The sequence below is a fragment of the Ricinus communis genome, chromosome 5, assembly GCF_019578655.1.
Source record: "Ricinus communis isolate WT05 ecotype wild-type chromosome 5, ASM1957865v1, whole genome shotgun sequence".
In the NCBI taxonomy this organism is placed as follows: Eukaryota; Viridiplantae; Streptophyta; class Magnoliopsida; order Malpighiales; family Euphorbiaceae; genus Ricinus; species Ricinus communis.
Genome location: NC_063260.1, coordinates 27,342,804 through 27,368,284, shown reverse-complemented (window position 1 = coordinate 27,368,284; position 25,481 = coordinate 27,342,804). Strand labels below are relative to the sequence as shown.

The 25,481-nt window shown below is 33.9% G+C and overlaps 4 protein-coding genes and 1 long non-coding RNA gene across 6 annotated transcripts; 3 read left to right on the top strand and 2 right to left on the bottom strand.

Annotated features, from left to right (window-relative positions):
* Nucleotides 1-575: 575 nt before the first annotated feature.
* On the bottom strand, nucleotides 576-2,074 carry LOC8278499 (protein FATTY ACID EXPORT 4, chloroplastic). The gene is made up of 5 exons (XM_025157289.1): nucleotides 1,813-2,074; nucleotides 1,656-1,720; nucleotides 1,394-1,435; nucleotides 1,168-1,255; nucleotides 576-685 (listed from the first exon to the last, which is right to left on the bottom strand). Exons 1-5 carry the CDS (start codon nucleotides 2,072-2,074, stop codon nucleotides 576-578), a joined length of 567 nt encoding a protein of 188 aa, XP_025013057.1.
* A 354-nt stretch (nucleotides 2,075-2,428) lies between these two features.
* Nucleotides 2,429-3,910, bottom strand: LOC107261229 (probable receptor-like protein kinase At4g10390). The gene is made up of 2 exons (XM_015719024.3): nucleotides 3,538-3,910; nucleotides 2,429-3,430 (listed from the first exon to the last, which is right to left on the bottom strand). The coding sequence occupies exons 1-2, from the start codon at nucleotides 3,908-3,910 to the stop codon at nucleotides 2,751-2,753; spliced, it is 1,053 nt and encodes a 350-aa protein (XP_015574510.1). The 3' UTR covers nucleotides 2,429-2,750.
* Nucleotides 3,599-4,372, top strand: LOC125370117. Its single transcript, XR_007215978.1, has 2 exons — nucleotides 3,599-3,737; nucleotides 3,832-4,372. It is a non-coding gene; the product is annotated as an uncharacterized LOC125370117 (long non-coding RNA).
* Nucleotides 4,373-8,995: 4,623 nt separating this feature from the next.
* On the top strand, nucleotides 8,996-11,972 carry LOC8278497. The gene is made up of 3 exons (XM_002518923.4): nucleotides 8,996-10,617; nucleotides 10,811-11,362; nucleotides 11,502-11,972. The coding sequence occupies exons 1-3, from the start codon at nucleotides 9,664-9,666 to the stop codon at nucleotides 11,610-11,612; spliced, it is 1,617 nt and encodes a 538-aa protein (XP_002518969.1). The 5' UTR covers nucleotides 8,996-9,663; the 3' UTR covers nucleotides 11,613-11,972.
* Nucleotides 11,973-18,427: 6,455 nt separating this feature from the next.
* Nucleotides 18,428-22,741, top strand: LOC8278496 (trihelix transcription factor GTL1). Of its 2 annotated transcripts, none has more exons than XM_015718976.3 (3): nucleotides 18,428-19,482; nucleotides 19,877-21,455; nucleotides 21,618-21,795. In XM_015718976.3, the coding sequence occupies exons 1-3, from the start codon at nucleotides 19,136-19,138 to the stop codon at nucleotides 21,627-21,629; spliced, it is 1,938 nt and encodes a 645-aa protein (XP_015574462.1). In that variant the 5' UTR covers nucleotides 18,428-19,135; the 3' UTR covers nucleotides 21,630-21,795. The 2 variants fall into 2 exon arrangements, with proteins under 2 accessions (XP_015574462.1, XP_002518968.1); XM_002518922.4 differs by having other exon boundaries at nucleotides 18,450-19,482; nucleotides 21,614-22,741.
* Nucleotides 22,742-25,481: the final 2,740 nt, after the last annotated feature.

The following is a 25,481-nucleotide window of genomic DNA, read 5'->3' as shown; positions in this document are numbered from 1 at the left end:
ATTCTTTTTGAAGATGGGTAGCGACTGATCATGGAGGCCCGAAATATTGGATTACGTGTATCGCTGACTCAATTTTTTTGCTTTTGAAGGATAAGGAATTGAAGGACTCACCACGCAATTTGATGAATATAGTATTTCAGGAACAAGGAATTACATGGGTTGACTCGATCGCTTTTGAAATTAGAGCCCATTTAGTTTTATCCCACAGCCGACTCCAATGAATATGTTGAAGCACAGGCTGATGCGACAAGCTTTACAAAAATAATATTTCGAAAGAATCTGGGATTTTAAGTTTATGAAGATCAATTAAGTTTTTACAAAATTTGAAATATTTTAGGTTTATTTATTGTCATTACAATGCCCTTGATTTTTATCAGGAGGGCTTGCGAATCCGTCACTTGAAGATTCAAAAACACTGAGGTGAAAAATATCCCTTAGGATAGTGTTCCTCAAGCTATTGTTTTTCTTAACTATTTTTTGTTTTGCAAGTCACAAGGATATACTAACAATTAATCCACACAACAGAGCAAGTATCAAATAATACTATGGAGTAGTCAGATTGACAAGATTAACAGTCAGAGACTATCTTGAAAGTAGGACGACATAAACACAGCCAAGGCACAGATAGATAAACCTAACAAAGGACCTGCAGGAATCAGCTTTCGACTACCCACCAATCGTATACCTAACAAAATTTTAGCAAGCAAAAAAAAAATATGAGAAGCATGGTGTATACCATCAGACAAACAGGGATTCATCGCAAGGCATAGCTATCCAATAGAAAGAGATTTTGTTTCCTGCATAAATTCTTCTATTATGCTCTTCTTCCCTGCACTATATACTCTAGAAGACTTAAACCCTCTGCATCATCCATCTGAATTGTACTTGCCAACCAACCATGAAAACGAGCTCATTGTTTTACTCCATTCAAGTGTTTTTCTTTGCAAAATTGGAATTCACTTTACTGCTCTTTTAGGTCTTTTCCATTTACAATTATTGCTGAAGTTTATGAATCTCCTTTATTTACAGATCCTTTTAAGGTCATTTTAGAAAAATCTATGGGTAGTAGGCATTGGAACTTCAAAGTGAATATGTAAAAGCCATGTAAATTATCTTTTGTAATACTATCTTGCTCATACATACAAAACAAGTATGAGAAAAACATACCAAATACAGAAGAGAAGAGGAAAGCGGATCCAAAGCCAAGGGCATCACCAACAGCTTTTGTTTCTTCTCGTTGCATCAAAAAGTAAGCCTGCATGTGGAGAAACATATTTGTCAATATATTGAGCTGGAAGAAAACAAGTTTAGTTTCAGACTGAAAAGAAAGATTTATTTTAAGAAAAGAGCCAAACATTCAGATTATTGTTTAAGGCTGCAGAAAAAAGCCTACCTGCATTTGAAAACCATTACCACCAACACAAAGAAAAACAGACTGCAGCACCATTTGATGAAAAACAAACAAGTACAAATAATTCACGATATAAGATAGTTTATCTTAATCCCAACAATTTATTTCACCAAAGAATAAAAAAAAACAAACACTTTCCAACTACTTCAGTTTGACTTCGAGTTTGAGCCTTCTTTCTGTTCTGTTTTTGAAGACGGATAAAATGCTTTAATACTTAATAATACAATTTATTAAGAAATGTTACCGCAGCCATAAGTGTAGCTCCTGTCAATCCCCCAAACAGCGAGCCCTTGCTTCTTGACTTGTTAACTGCCGGGGGCACAAAATTGCAAATTAAATTAGCAGTTGGACTTTGTATGACAATAGACAAAGCCGAAAGCGATGAGTGAAAAATATATTACAGGCGAAGAGACCGCCGGCGAGGAGCAGGGCCCCGTAGGTAGCAGAGGTTGCAGGGGCGAGATCTATCAGCTGACATTTGCAGGAACCACTTGGTGACTGGGTTTTTATATTGGATCTATTTCCATTCCTTTCCCTTGGAAAAGGATATCTTCCGCCGTACAAACTTACATCCTTCCTTCTTCTGACCAGCTCATACTCGTTCACTGCCGTCAATTTTGCTCCTGGAAATGGAATCACCAACAAACAACATGCCGTGGCCATCCTCAAGCTCAGTCTCACTACCAGCCCCCCCACTGCAGTGACTCGGTGAGCATTGCCTACTGGGCTACTACATATAAATACCCACTGGGTATTTGTAATTGGATATGGATTAAACCCAAGTTTGGGTCATTTTATTTTGGACTCTGCCTCCCACTCGGAATAATTTTCATTTTAAATGGGCCAATCAGCACACCCTCTCTGAGGCAGAAAGCCCGATTGCCAATCCGTGACAAAAAAGAAAATTATTTTTAATTTTATAAACTACTGTTACTATATATTTATCCAACTACTATTGTGTGTGTAATTTTATTTTATGCTAGCAGCATATACATTACATGACATGTCTCTCATCCATCAATAAATAAGGATATATGCTTATATTAGGTAAAAAAATCTTTTTACACTTGGAGTAGCTAAAAAGATTCTATTCTCTTCCTTTTTAGATAAATTCTCATTACAATGTGGATGGATATCAAATGTAAATTCTTTTAATGGCAATTTCTGACTCCTGCGCTTAAGGTGCACGTAACATAGGCACATGAATGAAATTTATGGTACTTGCAGAAATGTATGTGTTCTTTTTAGTAAAAAAAAGGTGTATGCAATTTAATTACAGTTTTACACAATAATTATTGCCTAGAAAACAACACAAGTTCTGGTAATCTGGTTGCTTGAATTAATTCTGAAATTCCGAAGGAGGAAAACATGGAAGTCGTACATTCTGCCTAATTTCTTGTAAGATTTGGGCAGCTGAAGGCCTTAGAACTGGGGACTGCCCAAGGCAAAGCGCGGAGAGGGAAAGCATGGCCCTCGCTTCCTTTAGGTCAAAGTCACCTGCTAATCTTGGATCCACCATTTCTGCCATCTTCGTCGCTTCACAGTCACGGGCATTCCTTAGCATGGGTCCCATCATGGATGTCAATAGCTGGCCCCTCTCTTCACAGAATGCCTCCATTCCCGTCACCAGTTCCAAAATGATGACTCCGTAGCTGTAAATATCGTTCTTCTTTGATGCCATTCCTGTCCTCAGATAGTGGGGATCAGTGTAACCAGGAGAACCCATCATCACTTGCTTCGTTCTCGAGGAAGGCATTACCATAGAAGAAAATCCCATCTTTGCAGAACCAAAATCGCAAAGCTTACAGTTGAGATGCTCGTCCAGTAAGATGTTGGAAGCTTTAATGTCTCCATGTACTATTTGCAGGGTGCATTTGTCATGTAGATACTCTAGAGCCTGGGCAAGCTGAAAGGCTATGGCCATCCGCCTCTTCCATGAAAGAATTTCAGTTGCTGCACCATGGAGCTTATCCTGCAAACTTCCGTTGGGAACATACTCCAACACGAGGGCGCCTCTGTCTGAAAGTTTTAAGATAATAAACATTAGTTTCGACTTTCGGGGTTATATATCATATAGGTTTAGAAAGAACTAAATAAACCAAAATTTAATTGTAACCATCACACACCTTGATCGTCGCAGTGGCCTAGAAGCTTCACAATGTTGTCATGGCGAAGTTGGAGTAGGATGTCTAGTTCCTGCTTAAAGAGTCGATTGAGATGGTCGCTATTTCCGTGGATCTTGACTGCTCCGAGAGTCAAACTGGGCAAGCGAGCCAAAAACACTGTGCTAAACCCTCCTGATCCGACCACCCGAGCGAAATTCATGGTCAGTCTCTCTATATCGTTCCAGCTGTATTTCTTTTCACAACAATCATCATCAAAATCCTTTTCCTTTACATGAAATCCAATATCATCTCTAGCGGCAACGACGACACCAACTTGGCTGATGGGTCTACGCGTGATCGGTTTGAGTCTGAAGAACCTGGGTAGGCAGCCCATGACAAGCAGCAGAGCGATGGGATGAATTGATAAATTCTACTGTCAAAATGGGAATAAATCGGATATTTAAAGGAGCATGTTTGGGTGGATTGTTGTTAGGTTCTTCAGTAGCAGTACTAGTAGTACTAGAGGGGATGTAAATGGTGGGTGTGGGCTGCAGGGAAGGCACAGAGAAGGTGAGTTGAGAAGATCGAGAGAATAAGAAAATGGAAGGAATGGGCCAACATCACCTACACCAGCAGACAAATAAGCCGGTGGTTGGACCTAGTCTGAGACTCAGACACAGAAAACATACATATATCCCGCTTCCTGCAGAAGGCATAAATCCGACAGCCTACGGATCCAATCCCACCGAAATCTTTATGAATATGAATCTGAAATAATAAGGTGATCAATTTATGTCTTTTTTGTTTTCTGTATATGTCAATCGATACACCAACAATGGAAAGCACAGTTTTCTCATTTTCCTCATTTATTAATAGTGAAGCATAAACATGAGAAGAGAAACTTTTTAGATGGTGGCGTGCTAACAGCAACACGGAACTATTCTCATTATATTTTCACCTTTATTATTCAAATTGGAAAAGAAAATTAATTAATTAAATTCTTTATAGCTGCCGGAATCTATTATAAAATCTGCAAGTCAAATTTCGATTGCTCACTGCTTTTTTCGCTTTCACTTAACGCGTCTATCCTATGACCCACTCCACTTATCAATCAAAACCAGTTGCCATTTACGTTTAGACCTTTTTCCACAGTATGGCTATCAGGAACCAAACCTAATTCCGCTTCAATATTTATATCAAAGTAATAGGCTTATGCTCCGATTTGGACCCTAAATTATTTTTCCTTTTTTCTTTTCTTTTTCTCCTTATATGAAATTTGGGTATAATTTAGGGTTCAAATTAGGCCATAAACCATATGAAAATAAGTAAAACTATAGATTATAGTATCAATAATTACTTTATACTTTTTAATTATTTCTATACATTTGAGTAATTCAATTAAATTTTAAAATTTGATAAATGAAGTATAATTAACTAAAAAATCTAAAGTAGTTTTATTGAATATTTCATTATAACTATTAAATTATAAATATAAATATTTAAATGGACGAAATAGCCAAAATCATATTTCAAGCTTTGGTTCTGAACTCACATTTTTACTCTTTCCATCGGATCGAAATGGATCATAAATGAAACTCCTTCTATTGTACCTAAGTGGATACTTGGCATAACAGTTAAAATAGCTGGTAACTTTTTAATTCCTAATAATCACTGTGTTTATTTTATAGTGATTATTTACACCAATTGTTTTATTTTATTTATAAATAGGCTACTTTATCCTTTAATATTTATCCTTTTAAGTATAATCAACCTCATTAATAAGAGTCCTAAAAAAAACTAAAGCAAATTAAATACAAATAACTTAGTGAAGAAACTTTCAGTACAAATGAAGTTAAAAATTATAACCATTTTTACAATAACAACATAGTTTAATAACGCATAAATAATATCTTATTAGCTCTCGCATTTTTAAGATGTAATTGATCTTCTCTTTCTTTAATATATATATATATATTGTTTTAAATTAAGAAGATTTAGAAAATAGCTAAAAAGAAATTTTAATTCAGAGTAATATAAAAAAATGTATGTATATTACTAAATCGAGATAAGAATAAAGTGAAACGCATTAAAGACATTAATTTATTAACCAACATTTGTCGCTCAATATATTAAAACTAAATAATTAAACACTTGAAAATAGTAATCTACAATTACCAAACGAGGTTTTAATTTAATTAAAACAATTGTTCTATTCTTATCCATTTTGCATGCCTCTCACAATGGCATCTTAAATTTTGATAAATATTTTTATATTGAGACTTCCTTTTACTTAAATTTGTATTCTTTTTATTTTCCTAGATAACGATTCTTCAAAAATTCACAGGAACCACAGTCAAAACACTGGAGAAGGCAAGGGCAGCCGCTTCAATTGTTTAGTTAGTAGCAGACGCAGTTGATAGAAAAAAGAATAGGCTCAACCCATATTATAGGTTGTATTTAGTCCCTGTTCATTTATTGCGTCCTAATTAATCCCTGTATTTTTAACTTTATATTCAATTAGCCCCTGCATTAAGAGACATGACGTGCATCGTTATTAGCATATACAATCACTTCGCAATTTACCAATAAATACTGAATAGAATATATATATATATAATGTTAGAAGATAAAACACTATATAATTTTTAAAATAAGAAGAGCATCTCGTTTTAATAAGCTTAATTTGGCTCCAACCCTCAATTGATTTCTCAGCTTTTATTTTTTTGTCACTTTATTCTTTTAGCGGCATTTAAATATAATAATAAGAAGAGAAAAGAAAAAGAAGAAGAGTTTGAAAGTGAAACAGGGGTAAGAATGTAGTTATGCTCTTTCATTTCTCGCTAATAAAGGTTTTATTGCCTACAATCAGTCTCCTCAGATCCTGAGTTGATAAGACAACTAACCGTTGGATGCTTCTTTTTTTTTTTCTGAACGATTTAGGTGTCTCTTATCTGATCTCACTCTTGTAATTTTATATCGTGTGGTTCGATTACAACATTTAATATTAATTTGGGGGGTTTCTTAAGCAAAGCCAGGTTCGGATGGGGTCGCAGTCTTAGACTTTATCCAGTCCTTAGCCTGTATTAGACTTTAAACCGTACCTTTTGAGACACGTGGTTGACTATTAGACTGAAATGCGGTTAGCTTCTACATCAAATATTTAATTAATTAGTTATTTGTGTAACACTTTACGACGTAATTGAGTTTTCTGTGGTAAGTTTCATATTGGGGCTCGGAAATGCAAGGTTTTTGTCTTATTCCCCATTTTAGCGCTGTTAATTTTATCTTGATATTTTTGCTATATAAATTAAAGTGTAATTTCGCATTGGAGGAAAGGCAAATATGATCATAGTAATGCTGATAGCATAGGTATTACCGTTTAGAATTAATTGGTACTAGTTATTTATCCGCATAACAATATTAATAGGTTAATATAACATTAATTAAAATCTGAGGTGGATAAAATAGATATTTATTAATTATAATTTATATATATATTATTTTCTAAGATTTAATTTTTTTATATATATACTTAATTCTAAAAACATTAAATTTTTTATTTTGACAAGTGTATTTACTTTTAATACATAAATTTTAAATTTATATATAATTTTATAATTTTTTATTAATTTATAAAACAATTTCTAATTAAACACTAATTTTAATAGTAAAAAATAGTATATTAATTAATAAATAATTTTATAATTAAATAAAATAGTACTTCTATCATAAAAATAGTACATTAATTATATTTTAATATTATATTAATTAATAAATTAATTTAATAATAATTTTAATTTAAAAAAATAATATTCTAAATTATATTTTGATCATTATATTAAATAATAAATTAATTTTTTAAATATATAATAAAATTTTAATTTTTTAAAAATATTAATTTTAATTATATTGGTAATATTAATATATATAATATTAATGTATTAATAATTTTAAAAGGATTAAAAATATTTAAAAATAATTAATTTACTGTCATTTTTAAAATATTATAAATTAATATTAAAATTTTAAAATTTTATTAAATTATATCTATCAATTTAATTTTATAATTAAAATAATAATAACTAGTGATATATAATTGAGTAAGAATTTATTTAGAGAAAAATTTATATACCTATGTAGATGTTTAGTTGATAAAATAAAAAAAAAATATTTATTTATAAGGATGCATAATTGGTGTCAAAAAGAGCAATAATGGAGGGAAAAATGAAAGGGGAAAGAGAAAAGGAAAAGTTATTTTTTATGTTACTAGTAGAAAGTGAAATGCTATATTTGCAGGGAAAATATAAAATATATTAAATTAATGAGATAACCCGTGAGAATTTAATGATGCGGCACCAACTTAGATATGCTAAGTTACCACATCAAATGCATGACATTGCTTGCATTTTCTTTTAAACAAAGTCCGCAAACAGTCGAGCACACCTCATCTTCTTAACCAAATGAAAACGGACAGTATTCAAATTGAATTATGGATCTTATAAAAAATGAATCAATACATAAGTTTTCCAAGACCCTCATGAACGTATATGGTTATTGTCCAAATAAAAAATAATTCGATTTAAGCCAATTGATTTGACATAACTCAATAAATTATGATATTTAAAAAATTATTCCAAAAGTTAAATTAGTATTTGAGATAAGTAAAATGATATAATTGTATTATCTTTTATTTATTATGTATTACTTAGTTAAAAAGAATAGTATTTTAGTTATGGTATATTTCCTTTTTTTTTACAGGAGATAAAGTTTATCATATGCGTCCTTAACAGAGCCAATAGCAATAGTGAGAGGTTCAACTCCATAAGAGATAGTAAGCCATGTCCTACAAAACGTCTATCACTAAAAGGTCTCAACTCATCATACCGAAACTAGGCGAGCTCATATCACTTGATCAGGGAGTAATTTATATAGAATATAAAATGATTTTAGCTGTTTAAATTATTCAGATTCAACTTATTCTTTAATTTATTTAAATTTTTTCAGAAAAATATAATAATTTAAATTTAACTTAATTTTTGAATTTATTAAAGATTTGAATCAAATATGATATAATATTTTTTTTTCTTTTAATATTGCTATGCATATACTTAATTTGGTATATTTATAAATTTTTAAATTCATTATTTTTAATAATGAGGTAGTATGTATTTATATATAAATTCTACTTATTAGTAATAAAAATAAAAATAAATAATTTTTTTATTTTTAATATTCAAATATAAAAACACTTATTCTGATTTTCAATAGAGTAAAATATTTTTATTTAGTTATTATAGAAAATTTTTATTCTGTATTTTTCATAATTAGTTTAATATTAATAAAAGCTATTTATCTTTTATATTTATTATGTTTGTATAATAAAAGTAACTAAAAGAATTAATTTTAATATCCTAGATGATTAGAGCTTCATTTATTCAAGCTCGTTAAACCGTGTCAGTCATGATATAATTTCATTAAGCACAGACTGAGCCGTACTGTTCGGATAGAGTGGCTTAGCTTTCACGCTTACATCTACACAAATCCAACTTTATAATCTAAATCTTAAAATCGAAACCTAAAATATGCTGACTAGTATTATTAAGTAATTGAGGTAACAAAAGCCGGCCGAACGGCGAAGAAGGAAATCAAACAAACATATATGTTTGAGAGAGAAATGTTGGAAATCCAGTTGACGGGCTCGGAGACAACAACCAACAGACAGCGGAAAGAGCTGCACATCCGGTTTAAAGAAGCCCATAAAATCGTAACGTCTATCTTCGATTGGTTGGGATTTTATTTTTTTTTAAAACGATTTTATATTTGATTTTCAAAACAGACGGTCACTTTCAAAAGCAAAACAAAATCATTAGAATTTTAAAAGAAAAGGTTGAAAAGAAAAGAAAAAATAAAAAAATTTGAAAATCAAATTGCGCTAAAACCAAAGAGTGGGGAGTGCTTTGTGGTTTGCAGAGTTAGAAAGTGAATGGTAGAGTCTGGATTGTCTTATTGGTTAAACATAATAATAGAGGAAATTTATAAGTCAATTAGAGTGATCTGTTTTGTTTGGATCTATTCTGTTATAAAAAAAATTAAAATTTTCCGTCTTCTTCACGGAAATGATTAAGGCTATTGGGGGTGACTGTTTTGATGGTGATCATGGACTCCTCCCCGAAGAATTCATGCCGATCGCCCCTTTCACTTTCTCGAACCCGCAGCCGTAGATGGCGCCACAGTCGCACCGGCACTGCTGTCGTTGTAGTGGCAGCACTGCTCGTTTCTACCACCGCCTGGCTATCTCTCATATTTTCCGGAACTACAGCCCGTTGTTGGCACCGGTTTCGAAAATGGGAAGGCAGCCCAAGCACCCTCTCCTGGCATTCCGATCATCATCTATCTGCGGTGCTGCCGCTGCCGCCGCCGCCGCCGCCGCCCCCTCGTCCTTCTTCACTCCAATTGAGCCGCAATCGCAGCCTCTCGGAGGAAAATTATAAGGGAAGTAGTGAACTGACACTGAAACATATCATGTTTGGCATAGCGGGATCCTCGCAGCTCTGGAAACAGCGCAGAGAGTTCGTGCGGCTGTGGTGGCGGCCTAACAATATGAGAGGGCACGTGTGGCTTGAAGAAGAGGTGTCTAAAGAGGATTGGGACGATTCCTTGCCCCAAATAATGATCTCCGAGGATACCTCCCGCTTCCGCTACACTAATCCCACGGGGCACCCTTCGGGACTCCGGATCTCCCGCATTGTCTTGGAGAGTTTTCGGCTTGGACTGCCTGATGTCAGGTGGTTCGTTCTCGGAGACGATGACACCATTTTCAATGCGGACAATCTGGTTGGTGTTCTAAGCAAGTACGATTCCTCTGAGATGGTCTACGTAGGTGCTCCTTCTGAAAGCCACTCTGCCAACACCTATTTCAGTCATTCTATGGCCTACGGAGGTGGTGGAATTGCCATAAGTTATCCCCTCGCCGAGGCTCTTTCCAACATTTTAGACGATTGTCTTGAGCGGTATCATAAACTTTATGGAAGTGATGATCGCCTCCACGCCTGCATTTCTGAGCTTGGTATTCCTTTGACCAGAGAACAAGGCTTCCACCAGGTCTGCTTTATTATAATTATTATTATTTTTTATCACCAATTTTTTTAATATATTTTATAGCTATATATGATTGACTATAGAGTGGAGCGAATTTCTGCTTATGCACTGCTTAGATTTAATGTCATCCCTATATAACATAGGAAAAAAGAAAAGAGCACAAGTTTTTTAATTGCTGGCTGGTTTCTTCTGGCAGTGGGATGTTAGAGGTAATGCGCATGGTCTTCTATCCTCGCACCCTATTGCACCCTTTGTATCCATTCATCACATCGAGGCTGTTGATCCTTTCTACCCTGGCTTAAGCTCTTTGGATAGCCTGAAGCTCTTCACTAGAGCTATGACTGCTGACCCCTTGAGCTTTTTGCAGAGGTCAATCTGTTACGACCATGCACACCACCTTTCTTTTTCTATCTCACTGGGCTATGTCATTCAAGTCTTCCCAAACATTGTGCTTCCCCGCATACTTGAGCGCTCAGAAAGTACTTACTCTGCTTGGAACAAGATCAGGGATCGTAGCGAATTTGATTTGGATACCAGAGATCCTCATAAATCTATTTGTAAAAGGCCCATCCTCTTTTTTTTGAAAGACATAGCAAGACAAGGAAACGCTACACTTGGTTCATATTCGCGGGCTAGAATGAAAGATGATTTTAGACGAAAAGTTTTCTGTTTCCCACGTTCTCCTCCTCTGCCTTACGTGGAGAATATTCAGGTGCTTGGGTTCTCTGCGTCAAAGAAGTGGCACTGGGTGAGTTCCTTGCTCACAATTCTTTCCAGCACTATATAATGCTACCATCTATTGTGTGATTTTAATTCATTTTCTGTACTTGTTTTTTTTTTTTTTTTGGGGGTTGAATGCTGTTTCCAATAATTGGGATTTTGAACAGGTACCACGTCGTCAATGTTGCAAACTGAATAGAACAAGTGATGAACTGCTTACAATATCAGTTGGGCAGTGCGAGAAGGGATCTTCTGGTTCTTTTATGGATTCTGTTTGAGTGAGGGTGGCCAGCGCATCTCATTTTACTTACTATTATTTTGTTGGAGGAATATGCGCTTGAAGAAAGGCCGTCACAGGTCTTCAGTTTTGTATCATTTGGCATCATTGACTCACAGCTGGTTATTGACTGACATCCAGCATTTTGGATACTATGCTAACAAATTGCAGATATGAGTCCTTTCTTGTACACAATTTAAGATCAGCTTGCAAACCTCTCTCCTCGTAGCTTACATTCTTTGCCTTCCTTTTTTATCAGAAGGTAAATTATTATAAACCGTATCAAATTTTGGAAATTGCCAACATACTGTGAGAATGTTTTAGTTAGTTTACTTGTGAAATGCTAAAATCATTTTTCTTACATTTCGGTGTATATTATTGTTACATATTTCTGGTCATTATCCTCTTTTGCACTTATTGTTTGTGAAAAGTTTCTTCATAAAGCATGTTTTGCCAGTAGATTAGAAGTTCGGATTATATTTCTCAACTCTTATTCAACTTCCCAGTTCCACATATCTGCTAGAAAGAGGAAGTGATTAGAGGAGGTGCCACGGGTGTCCTTGGTGTGCCTTATCTAATAGTTAAGACAATAGCTGATAGAGAAAAATGGACAGTAAATAGGAGAGAAAATGTCTTTTTCACAAGGCGTCTGAAATTTAAAAGGAAACCCTTCTAGAAAATGGCACATATCAACAAAGGAAAATGTTTCTGGAATGAGTGAGAATATCAGAATAAGCATGCAAATAAGTAAAAATGTAAAGGAATTATACACTGGCATTCTGTGGATCAATATATTATCAATACATTTAGTAATAAAAGCTGATAGCATATAATAAATTGATGAAAAAGAAAATGATCCCTGAGATTTCTCTTGCCAGCACTGGAAACTTATAAATCTTGATAAACTTATCATTAATGATAATAACAACAGTGCACCTGCTTGTTTAGGAACCTCAAATTGGTTAAACTAGAAGACGAGCTAAATTTTCTTTTAATTAATTTTCTTCCTTTTTTTTTTTTTTCCTTTAATTGCATGAATATGCTCTCTGGATAAATAAATAAGCCCTTGGATTCAAGGATGTTTAAGGTTTAGACAAGATCTAGCCTTGTTACCGTGTTCCGTCCTGTGTCAGTTGGTATTAGAACAGGTCTTTTCTGGTTATGATGGGATACTGTGAAATCCCAAGAGTCTCCTTTATTAGTAAAGACAGCAAAAGGAAAACTCTTTCAAAAGTATTATTTTATTTCAGATATGGAAGAAACTGTGCTAGATTGCTTGCTTGTATCAATTTATGATGTCTATTCATTTATACTATTTTGCAACTTGGCAAACTCCCCGATTAAGTCAATTCTTACTTCTCAGATTTTCATGAGATTGAACTTTGAGGAGCCTTTTCTCTTCTCATGTATGGTCGTCATGTGAATGTCTGACCTTTTACATCGTGCAAATCTTTTATGCTGTGAGCTTCAATGTGTAGAAACGGTTGTTTTATGCCTCACGCTTGAATTTAGTTTATTTACGATTTTGCATCATTTACCTATTGTTGAGATGTGCATGGCTATTTAGTTGGTTTCCTGGCTGTGTTGTACATTTTATGGGCGAGAACTGTGATTTTCTGGAGAGGCCCTTTTCTTTCTTTTACTGTTACTATCTTGGTCCTGAAAGGAAATGGTTATGTAAAGATAGCCACACTGGATTTACCATTTGGATTTCTATTGTCCTTTCCTGAAAGCCTCGATGATTGTTAATTCTTTGGGTTTTGTTTTAGTTCACATTCATGTACAAAAACAATTGCTTTAGGAGCATCAAGCCTTCAAAATTTTGCATTTAGTGAGGTTGGTTGCCGTATCCTATTATATAATTATGAGATACTCTAGTGGGGAGGTCAATCAGGTTACCTGATATAAATAGTTGCAGATTGGGTATTATGGAATTTTCTTTTTTGGTCGATGTATTGTGGAATTTCTACGCCAGCAGCCAAACATTTTAACCAGGATGCATTTACTAGGCTCATAGCCTTGAATCCTTGAACAACTAGTTTATAGTCAGGTTATTAATTGCATTTTATTTTTTATTTTTTTTCAAAAGAACACTGAAGGTCATTGACTAATCAACACAAGCAAACCGAGAATCATACAACCCAGATTCAGAATAGCTGGAAACAAAACAGGATTGCACAAGGACTTTGCTTGCCAATTCTTGGGCAGCCCAATTAAGAGACCCACTAACATAAACAAAAGACAAGCTACTAAAACTGTGTACATATGCATTTGCAAGTTTTATTGATTTATTTATTTTTTTGGCAAAAGATAGGATTGCTTGGTTTGTTAGTTAGAAAACATGGAGTCATTACAATTTGCCCGCCACAAAAGTTGGGCCTGGCCATTAGCAGGTAACTGCTCATCATAGAGGGCTTGACTTGGGAACACATGGGCAGGCCCTCTCTGGATACACACATAAAGAAAAGATCTTTGCTAGTTCTAAACAGTCATCCACTGCGGTCTGGACATCAGAATCAGAAGGTGCTGTGCCTCTGACCGAGGCCGCCCCAGTTATCCCCCTGGCGTCACCTTCTATAATGACATTATGCTTTGAGAGTGCTAAGATTGCATGAGGCTAAGATGCAGCTTCATGGATGATAAGCTTTTGGAAGGCATTCCAGTAACGGAGTGTCAGGACTCAGAAGGGCTATACTCTTTTTGGCATTTCAGTCCTCTTATGATCACTCAGTTTCTTGATTCCTTAACTTTTATATTCTATTTCTTTCAGCAACAATCAGACATAGATGGTTGAGGTGATAATGTAGTAAGAACGCCGAGATCTTTGAAATAATCAATTGATTTTAGAAAATCTGAAGCAGAAAGATACAGAAAAAAAGATCTGAAGTAGGAAATCAATGATATCTAATTATAGGGATTTGAATTTGATTTTTTAGGTTTTCACGGTTTATTTATATTATTACTTTCTTGTTTGGTTAGCGGTGGGAGTTATTTCTTTGTAGCCGGTACTCATATAATGTGCCAGGAGATGGCAGCTTGGGCAGCTCCTGAATATTTTGATATGATGGTGTGGATCGATTTGTTCCTCGTTTGATGCTACATGCTGAAATTAAAATCTATTAAAGTGCCAATCTAGAAATTTATGATTTTCTTCTCTCTGCGAATCTTTCTGACCTGATTTTTCAGATGCGTCTGCTGAGTTCTTAACAAGAGTCCTCGGTGCACCCCGTTTCAAGAGTTGGCGCCTGGCAGTTGTAAAACTTTTGGGCTTCTACTTGATTTTGTTATAAAGCCCTCTATTAGATTTATTTTTGTTTGCGAGTCTAAGGGAAGAAAAATGTAATTTTTTAAAAATATACTGAAATTAATAATTTGTTGTATAATTTTTTTAAAAAATAATTAATACAACTCGACATAAAAAGATCGTCCCACTAGCCTATATCAACTAATCCCTCTGAATCTTATATTAAAATAGCCGAATCTCCATAGCACACTTGGTCGTGCCCACGATTGCCACTTCCTCGTTGAATATAGGAGCTCATTCTCTCTATCATCGGAGCACCACCATCAGGTGATAAAACTCTCTGCATTCCACCTTATAAATATGAGAGGAAAGGCGTGAGCAAGATATGACAATTTGAACCCTTTAAACATCTTTCTATAAACCTTCAGCTAAATACTAACTTGATCGTTAGAGTAGTTTTCCGAGTTGACATGCTTGTGACTCTTCACCTGGCTATTATTCTGTAGGTTCCATACCGTGATCAGTTCACCCATTTGAAGATCGGTGTATAGATCGAAATTTCTAGTTTTAATTTCAGTTATTTTTATTGTTTTTAATTTTTTTAAATTTTTCTTCAATTATTTGTAGTTATTTTCAGTTTTTATTTTATATTTTTATCTAAAAACAATTAAAAAAACTTAAAACCATAAATTTAAAAAGAAAAGCTTAACAAATTGTATTTTTTATATCTTAATACTGTTAAGAAATAAACAATATAAATTTAATAAAAATAAAAGAAATAAATATTTCTGATTTTTTTTTAAAAGAGAATAAAGTGCATAAAATTATAACTATCACAAAACCTTCAATAACTAAATATTCGTATTTTAATTCTGATTTGTATAATGTAAAAGATTCTTGCTTAGAAACTAAAAGATATAGTTGGTGTCTTTTAGATCAGATAGAAGTCCGTTACTTCTACTATTTTTCAATAAAGGGGGCGACGGTTCATGGTTCCACCTTAAAAATTAATGGTTCGCGGCTCAATCTTTGGAACCATATAAGTCTTTGAACGGGTCTGAAACCGACAGGTGGCTACCCTTACTTTGAAGAGTATAGCTGCTTCAATTTGTAAGCATGGTGCACCCACCTATCGCTAATGTGGGAATAGGTCTTTTCAGTTTTTACACGGTTAAACTCTGTATATATACATAGCATATTATATCAATTTTAAATTATTTTTCAAAATATTAAAAATTTTATAAATATTATATTACAATTTTAACATTTTAATTATAGTATATTTATTTCTTTGATCTTTTTATAACTTTTACTTTATATAATTTTTAAAAATATTTTATTGTAATATAAAATAATTTAATTATAAATCTTAACTATTTATAATATTTTTCTTAAATTATTTTTTATAATTTTAATTTTTGATTATTTTTTAAACTTTAATTTTTATAATATAATAATTATTTTATTAATTAAAAAATTATTTTTTACTCGTCGTATTTGTACCCTTCATTTATTTTTTATTATATTTTATATATACTTTATTGAAATTATTTTGACAGAGTTTAATTTCAAATAAAAAATTTTATTAATAAAATTAATTTTTATATTAATAAATAAAATATTTTTAATGTATTTATCAAACAAAATTTAAATTAAATTTTATATGTAATTTAATAAATCTATATCTATCTATATTTATTAAAATAATATTTTAATATTATTTATTTTCATCCTATATGGTATTATATAATTTATAAACTATTTTTTTTTATTTTAAATATTTTCTACTATTTTAAAAAGTATTATGTTACAACTTCTAATACTTTATATTCTTATACCTTTTTGGATTCTTATTTATAACTTTCACTTTAAGTAATTTTCTTTCTAAATATTGTATTACAATATACAACACCTTAATTATAAATTTTAAATATTTAGTAGTCATTTTTAAAAAAATTTATATTCTTACAATTGAATAAATATTTAATAAATTAAAAAATTATTTTTTAATTATGATATTTATATTTATTTATACCTTTTATCTCTAATTGTATTCTATCTTAAATATATTATAATAAAATTATTTTTTATATAGTTTGAAATTTAGTTAATTAAAAATTAATCTTTAGATTAAATTTAGTAAATTAAGAAAATAAATATAAAATATTTTTATTTATATATTATAAAATAAGAAAATATTACTAAATTATATACTTAAAATATATAAAATACTAAATCAGCAAAAATATTAGAAATAAATAAAATAATTTAATTTGATTTATATTCATAATATATTTATTTTATTTAACTTTATGAGATATCTCTATTTATTTATTTTCATATAAAGAGTAAAAAATTATAGAGTTTAAATTATAGAAAATTATTGAATCATGTAAAAAAGACTTAATAAATGAGTTTGTCATCAAAAGTGATAAGTATTTAAAATAAGTAAAAAGATAAAATGTAATCAAATTTAAAATTAAACAAATGAATGATATTATTTTAATTAGTTATTTCTCTAAAATGCTTTATTAATATTTTTATAAGAAGTTATAATTACGAAATACCAAATATGATGCTAAATTAATAATTAGAAAAGAAAAGTAAAAAGTAAAATAAAAGAATTGACGAAAAAGAAAGAAAGAAAAAAGAGGGTAATATGTGTGGTAATATTAGGGTAATCTAATTAGGTAAGAACGTTGTTAAGAGTGGTTAGAGATAATATGAATATGAATATGAATATGAGAAGGAAGCAAGGGGCATGTGCACCGATATGTGTGGCAGTTGGGAGGGTTTCACAAAACCGGGAGAAACGCCACGCACGTTCTAACACCTCACAAATATGGGGCCCTTTTACAGCTGTTCCAATCTGTTCTGTCCCTCCTTTCCCTTTTTATGCCCCCTTTAATTTTCTTTCTTTTACCTCTTTGAAGATCAAATACGCATTATTTATTATTTTAGATTTATCTTTTTATTAATAAAAAAAATCATAAGATATTATAAATATTTACTACATAGTGTTTCATCTTAATTCACTGAACTCAAAGATTATTATATTATAATATAAGAAAAAAAAAAAGGAAAATATGAAAAAGTGTTAAAAAGAAAATAAATTATTTTTTGAGTGGTTTTAACCAAAGGACCCAATCACATGCAACTTATTAAGTTTTAGTCAGACAACTTTGCTTTAACTAAAGTTATCTCCCCTCTTTGCTATCTTCACTTCAACTATATCTCTATTTTTCCTTATTTACTTGAAATGAAAAAACTAATTTAATTTTTTTAAAGAAATGATTAAACTAAGATATTGCGCAGATCTCCCCGGCCTCTGTTTCCCATCACCTGTGCTGTGAGGCGCCACGTCAGTGCATTATTAAAATTGGTAAAATGGGAATTGGGTGCACTGGATTGTATCTCAGGAATGAGGTGATGTGTGTGTACTTGTGGGTGACTGATTGTGTGCTGATCTCTGAGGTTTCTTTTTTCTCGTTCTTTTCTTATACCTCATTTTATTATAATATACTTTGGCATATTTAAATAAACTACATAAATAAAATCGATAAATAAAGGATTTTTTTTTTTTTTTAACAATTATTAGCTGCAAAGTGAGAGTCGCTGACAACAAAGCATCTACTTTGTTTAATCATTTTACACATCTCTCTCTCTCTATCTCTTAATCATCATCATCATCATCCTCATAATTCGTCATCTCCATTCATTTCTGTCTCTCTCTCTCTCTCTCTCTCTCAGACTTTTGCAGAAGAGCAGTGCAGTTGATGATGCTGATGAATATGATTATGCCGTCCTGCTAATCCTCCTTTTTCTTCTTTACTGCTGTCTTCTTATTCTTGTTATTAAATTTATTTCCTTCTTTTTCTTTGTTCCTCTGGGGGTAAAAAAAGAAAAAAGAAAATCCAATCACAAAAGGGCAGGCTAGCACTAACTCGTAGGAATTCTCTCTTTCTGCCCTTAATCATTTCCAGTTCTCTACTCCCTCTTGCTCTTTTTCCTTCTTTTAACATCCCTCCATCTTTCGCCCAACTTCCCTTGCTCTCTCTCCCTATCTTACATCTACAGCGCATCTATCGTTTCAATTGCTCTCATTCCCCTCCAAAAGTCATAACTAGTGATTGGGTGAGCAAGAAGGAGAGGCAGGAACTGAGGGAGAAAACAGGGCACTTTCATTGTCATATAGATGAAGAAGGAACTTCTCCAACAGACATCGCTGGCTCTGAAAGTCTATATACTTGCTGGACTCTGATTCTAGCCAGGCTAAAACGATGCAGCAAGGAGGAGGGGATCCCACTCAATCCCCATATGGACTCCCATCTGTTACAATGACCACTCACATGCTGGTCTCAGCCGCAGTCGACCAACAGCAGCAGCAGCTAGTAGAAGAGGCCTCACCCATTAGCAGCCGACCTCCCGCGACCACCGGCGGGAATTTGGATGACTTTATGAGGCTATCAGGGAGCGCAGCCGACGAGGATGAATTAGCAGATCGAGCTACAAGCGGTAACAGATGGCCTCGTCAAGAAACAATTGCTCTTCTCCAAATTAGGTCTGATATGGATGCCGCCTTTCGCGATGCCACCGTCAAGGGTCCTCTTTGGGAAGATGTCTCCAGGTTATATATACACTCCTACATTCCGTATGAAATCCCCACTTTCATATATCAACTGCATGAATTCTAGCCAATCCCCTTTTTCCTTTTCTTTTATTCACTTCAACGGGAAAATTGAAAATCCCAAGACCAATAGGAATTGCCGTTTCTTTTTTTTTTTTCCTCGATCGAGTTATTGCATTATTAGATTAGGTTTATTGGAATAGGACACGCACACCACAGACACAAGAAGTGAGTGGGCCTGGAGCTAAGAAAGGCCTCATTCTATTCTTTATTTTCCTTATTCCGGTGGACAAAATTGTACTAATATATTAAGAAGGATAATATTTGTACAGCGGGTAGTTAGGAAAAGGGCCTGAGTATCATCAATTTGCTAAGCAATAATGTTTTATCGCAGGAAGCTAAATGAGCTAGGCTACAAGAGAAGCGCAAAAAAATGTAAGGAAAAATTTGAGAATGTGCACAAATATTACAAACGCACAAAGGAAGGGCGAGGGGGTCGCCAAGATGGGAAAACCTATAGGTTTTTCACCCAGCTAGAGGCTCTCCACAACACTACCGGCGCAACTATCAACATAGTCTCACCCTCTCAGCCAATATCCACTGCCGCCACCACAGCCACAACCACCTTAGATGTCTCTCCTGTTTCTATTGGAATCCCTATGCCTGCAGTCTCCTCCGTTAGAAATTATCCACCTTCAACTGTTGGCATCTCCACAATATTTCCTGCTGTTACTGCACCGCTGCCGCCTCCACCTCCACCTCCACGTGCAGGTATTAGCTTCTCGTCAACTTCAAATGGTTCTTCTTCTTCCCCAAGCTTCCAAGATGATGATGATGATGATGATGATGATGATGAACCATCCAACATTGCTGCTGGTTCCAGCCGCAAACGTAAAAGGCATTCTTCTGAAGGAGGCACCCGCCGGATGATGGACTTTTTTGAGGGGCTTATGAAACATGTTATGCAAAAGCAAGAGGCCATGCAACAGAGGTTCTTGGACGCCATAGAAAAAAGAGAAAATGACCGGGTGGTCAGAGAAGAAGCCTGGAAAAGGCAAGAGATGGCCAGATTGAGCCGCGAGCATGAGCTTATGGCTCAGGAGAGGGCCATTTCTGCTTCCAGAGATGCTGCCATAGTTTCCTTTATACAAAAGATTACTGGCCAAACCATCCAATTGCCTTCTCCTGTAACTATTCCAGCAGTCCTACAGCCACCACCCGCGCCCCAATCGAAACCTGTGCCATTGGCACCCATAGTCACTGTCTCAATCCAACAGCCACCACTCCCGCAACCACCATCAGCTGCAGCTCCACCACCACCTCAACAACAAGACAAGCATCAAGTTCATCGTCATCATGATCGCCAATCATCTATTTCCTCCGAATTGGCAATTGGTGTCGCAGAGGGAATGCCGCAAGAGATTGGCAGTAGTAGGAGCCTTGAACCAAGCTCTTCAAGATGGCCGAAAGCAGAAGTACTAGCACTTATAAAATTGAGGAGTGGGCTTGAGTTCAGATACCAGGAGGCGGGGCCCAAGGGCCCACTTTGGGAAGAAATCTCAGCGGGGATGCAGCGGATGGGCTACAAGAGGAGTGCCAAGAGATGTAAGGAGAAATGGGAAAACATCAACAAGTACTTCAAGAAGGTCAAAGAAAGTAACAAGAAACGTCCTGAAGATGCCAAGACCTGTCCCTATTTTCACGAACTAGATGCGCTTTATAGGAAAAAGGTACTTGTCACAACCGCTGGAGGTGGAACCATTAGCACTAGTGGATTTGCCAACCAAATCACTAGGCCGGAACAGCAGCAGCAGCAGGAGAGTACAAAGCCAGATGATAGGACTGAGGCCTCGGCAACATTACTCCCGGCACAATCTTCTCAATCACAAGCCAAAGGTGGAAGTGGTGCTGATGCTAATACTGGTTTGCCTGGTAATCTCTTTGGAGAAGGAAATGCAGGAGCAGGAAACAAGGTAATATTTTACTTTATTTTTTCCCCAAAACTCTACTCGATAATGATACTAATCATGTAAGAAAAGATACGTATATATTATCTTTGTAGTTTGTACTTTAGGCGGTGAAGCAATATTCACATATTTGATGTGCATTGATTCTTGCTTTCATATTGAAGCCAGAAGACATCGTGAAGGAGCTTATACAACCGCAGGGGCCGCAAAAGCAACAAGAATCACAGTTTACGGTGCATGACTATGAGAAAATGGAGGAAGATGATGACAGTGACATAGATCATGAGAATGATGAAGATGATGTCGAAGAATTGGATCTTGAGGACGACGAAGAAGAAGATGACGATGAAGTACAAGAAGAAGAGAGGAAGATGGCCTACAAAATAGAATATCAGAGGCCGAACACGAGCGCCTCTAATGGGGGAGGGAATGGGGCGCCCTCCATTTTGGCCATGGTCCAGTAACAGTCCGAGTCACATCCTCAAATGTAAAGTATGTACTTACGATGGTTACGGTCAACAACAATGGTAGATCTAATTCTCTAAAGTGTTGAGATCACAACTGGAGAATGTCAGAGAGGCACCACATGCTGTTTTTGGCCACCCTCAACTCTGTTTAGAACTTGGGTTCGAGCCCTTGAGCTAGCACCGGTTGACTTACTGACCATTGATTGAATCTTTCTGATTCGTCATCCATCAGATTAAAAGCTCAAACAAGATATCTAACACTATTCACGATCAAAGCCTAACAATCTCCATTCTTTCACTTTTATTTATTTATTTATTTCTATTTTTTAAACTTATACCTTTTCCTTTCATTTTCTATCATCCTTAAAAAATTCATCGTCATTATTCTTCTGCTATCCCTATTTATTCTACTTCACCAGGGCATATTATTAAGATGGAAAGTCTATCGCATGCATGGCAGTTCACACCTTGTATCACTTGTTCAATTTATTGATTATTTTTTTTGTTGAATAAAAGGACCGTTTCAAGGAAAAACGGGGAGGATTGATTTGATGAAGACCCAATAAGCTTGCCAAGCCGTAGTAAGAAGCCAAGCAGGAAGAGGGTGAATTAAAAATGACTCGTTCAATCTGGTAGCTCTAGCATCTACTCACAATCAGATGTTAGTACGTGTTTGATTATTATGTCTTGCTTGAATAGAAAATAATAGTGCAGAATCTACGTTTCTCTTTATAGAAATTGTAATCAAGCCCTCCATCTTCACATGCATTCTTTCTTTATTACATTTTTTTATATTCATAATGACAATTACGGTTTTTCCTGTTACTGATAAGTTTTCATGTTATGTTATATGCTTCTTCTAAAGGGAGGAATGCAAATGATTTGAAATTGTTAAGGTTTACAATTCATCCGTATATGAATATCATACTTGGACCTTTTCATGCCCGCTCGCTTCATTTCTTAAAGGAAATGGTTAATATTCATAATACAGAAATACTGCTTCAAAATTGTTGATGCAGCTGTATATTCAAGAGCTTAAAAAAAAAGACTTATCAATTTATTTGCATTTGTGAGTTGGATATTCTTATACATTTATAGCTAACCCCAGATAAATTTATTGGTTCTTGACTCTAGAGACAAGGGAAACACATAGTAATTAATCCTAAAACCTCATTTTACTGTTAAGCAAATCAAGATAGTAATTAATTGTTGAAAATGAATCCAAAAAGTGTTCCATTTAGATAAATTGAAAGGATTACCTATTTCAGTCTTTCGATTGACATCTTTATATATAAAAAGATACGATGATCTGAGAAACAAAATTTTAGTTAGTGTTTGAAATAGTCGTTGAAGAGTAGCTTTTCTATCTAGAAATAACTAAGTCAAAGTATTCATTTAGTTAAGCCTTTAAAGTAGTGTTATTTGCAAGGTCTCCAATTTAAGCGTTTTACTAACATCTAAACTTTTATAAATGTTTTTATTGTAACTAAATATAATTATTTATTATAACAAGTGTAATAATAATAAAAATAAGAATATATTTTTTACCTAATTTCTCTGAGTTACACTAAATTGATACTCATACTAGTCATTCAACAATAATGAGTAACAATCTAAGTTGTGTTAGGTTAGCATAGGGGTAAGAGAGGATGGAGGGCAATCTTTTTTAGTTTTGAAAAAGAAGAAGAAAAATAAAAAACTAGAGAAGTGTAGGAGCATCCAGCAATGTAATAATGGGATGTGGATTTTGACAAATAGAAACAATATGGGGAGGCATATACAGATGCTATCCCATAATTCCCACTTATTTTGCCAACTAGCAAACATGGGTTTCTATCTCCCTTTCTTATTTATCCACCACTAACATAAATGTGTCCTACCCATGTGCCTCTTCTCTTTTTTTTCTCCTCTTTGATTCATTACTTTCTTTTATCTTTATCCAGCCCTTTTATCATTCATGTGTACATGTATTTGTCTGTTTGGGTTGTGTATTAATTATCCGGTGATTATTTTATTGTGATCAGGAGCTCCATAACATAATACATACATATATTTAATTGTGCCTTAGATTCTAAATGTATATTTTGATCAGCACATACAGAGGTGTACACACATATAGCTCCCTCCCCTTTTGTCTTGCTGACATGATTTATATATAATTAACGATGCTCCAACCTGGACTCTTTATATTTACATCAAGCAATTTTGCCGTACAACTTAGGGGAACGGGAAAGGAAGAGAATGCGAATTGCTTTGCTTGGGCATGAAAAATACTTTGGACCCAATAATGGCATCCCTAATTTAATTAATAACTGATAAAGGCAGCTATTAGCAGCAAGAGAACAGGCTTTGCTTGTAAGCTGAAAGTCACATAGATATTACAATCTCTATGGAGCTGGCTAATCCCTTTAGCAGATTGCACATTTTCCTTTTACTATAATTTGAATGCGTTCAAATACTAATCAATTTAATAAACTATTCAGGCTCAGTGCAAGACTAATATGTAAATGGATCTGGCTAAAAAAAATAATAATAATTTGATCAACAACCACTCGTTCCCTTGAAAAGAGATGGTTTTGCAGATTTGCAGTGACCCAAGAAAGGATTTTGACGAGATTGAATTGAGATGCTTGCATTTTCAACTTAGACATACTACGTTATGTTTGTAATTTCCACTTCTAATTTTAGTTAAATGCTTAAAATTTTATTGAAAATTTAAAGTTTAAATTGTTATTTACTAACTAATAAATCTCAATCATAAATTTTAAACTTAATCAAACATCCTTAGTTCGATGGTCAATAGACTTCATCTGTGCACTAATGATTTTATTAACTTAATTGATCAAGTCATGTAATTATCTTGGAAATCAATACATTTCTCTCTCTAACACTATGCATGTCAATAAAGAGGAGGGAAGGGGAGAAGAGGAGAAGGTATTTTAAAGGAAAGAAAAGGGCCTTGAAGGAAGAGGAAGAAAAAAATGTTACCTGCTTATATTTGATTACATACAAATATCATTAAAGATAAAAACAAAAATTTATTAAGAGTTGAAACTTTTTATACCCTAACTTCTATAAGGAGAATAGAGGATAATCATCTCTTTTTTTTTAATAATTAAATATGAATAGAGTTAATTCTCCTTTTATTATTTTTCCTTCTTTTTCTGTTAATAACTAAACACGGTTAGAGTTAATTCTTCTTCTATTGTCTTCCCTTCCCTTTCGGTTACCCTCTATACCTATGCATATTGTAACTGTTTTTCTCAGGTACTTCTCTCTCGTCTTATCTATCACTTTCTATTTTGGTGCCTTTAAAAAGACTGTTATGTTTATAACCTAAAATAACTCAAGTGATAACAGATCTAAAGTTTTAGGGTTTAGTGGCCTTTAAGAGGAAAATAGGGGCCTATATGCCCCTTGGAGCAGCAGAAATATGTTTCTTTTCTCCTCAGCAATCCTTTTTGTTCAAAATAGGAAACTCAAAGCTATATGTTGATTGCGAAATCTAATAACAAGAAGAATGCAAAAATTGCTTAAGCATTGGCTGTTCTACTTGCTCTCTTGG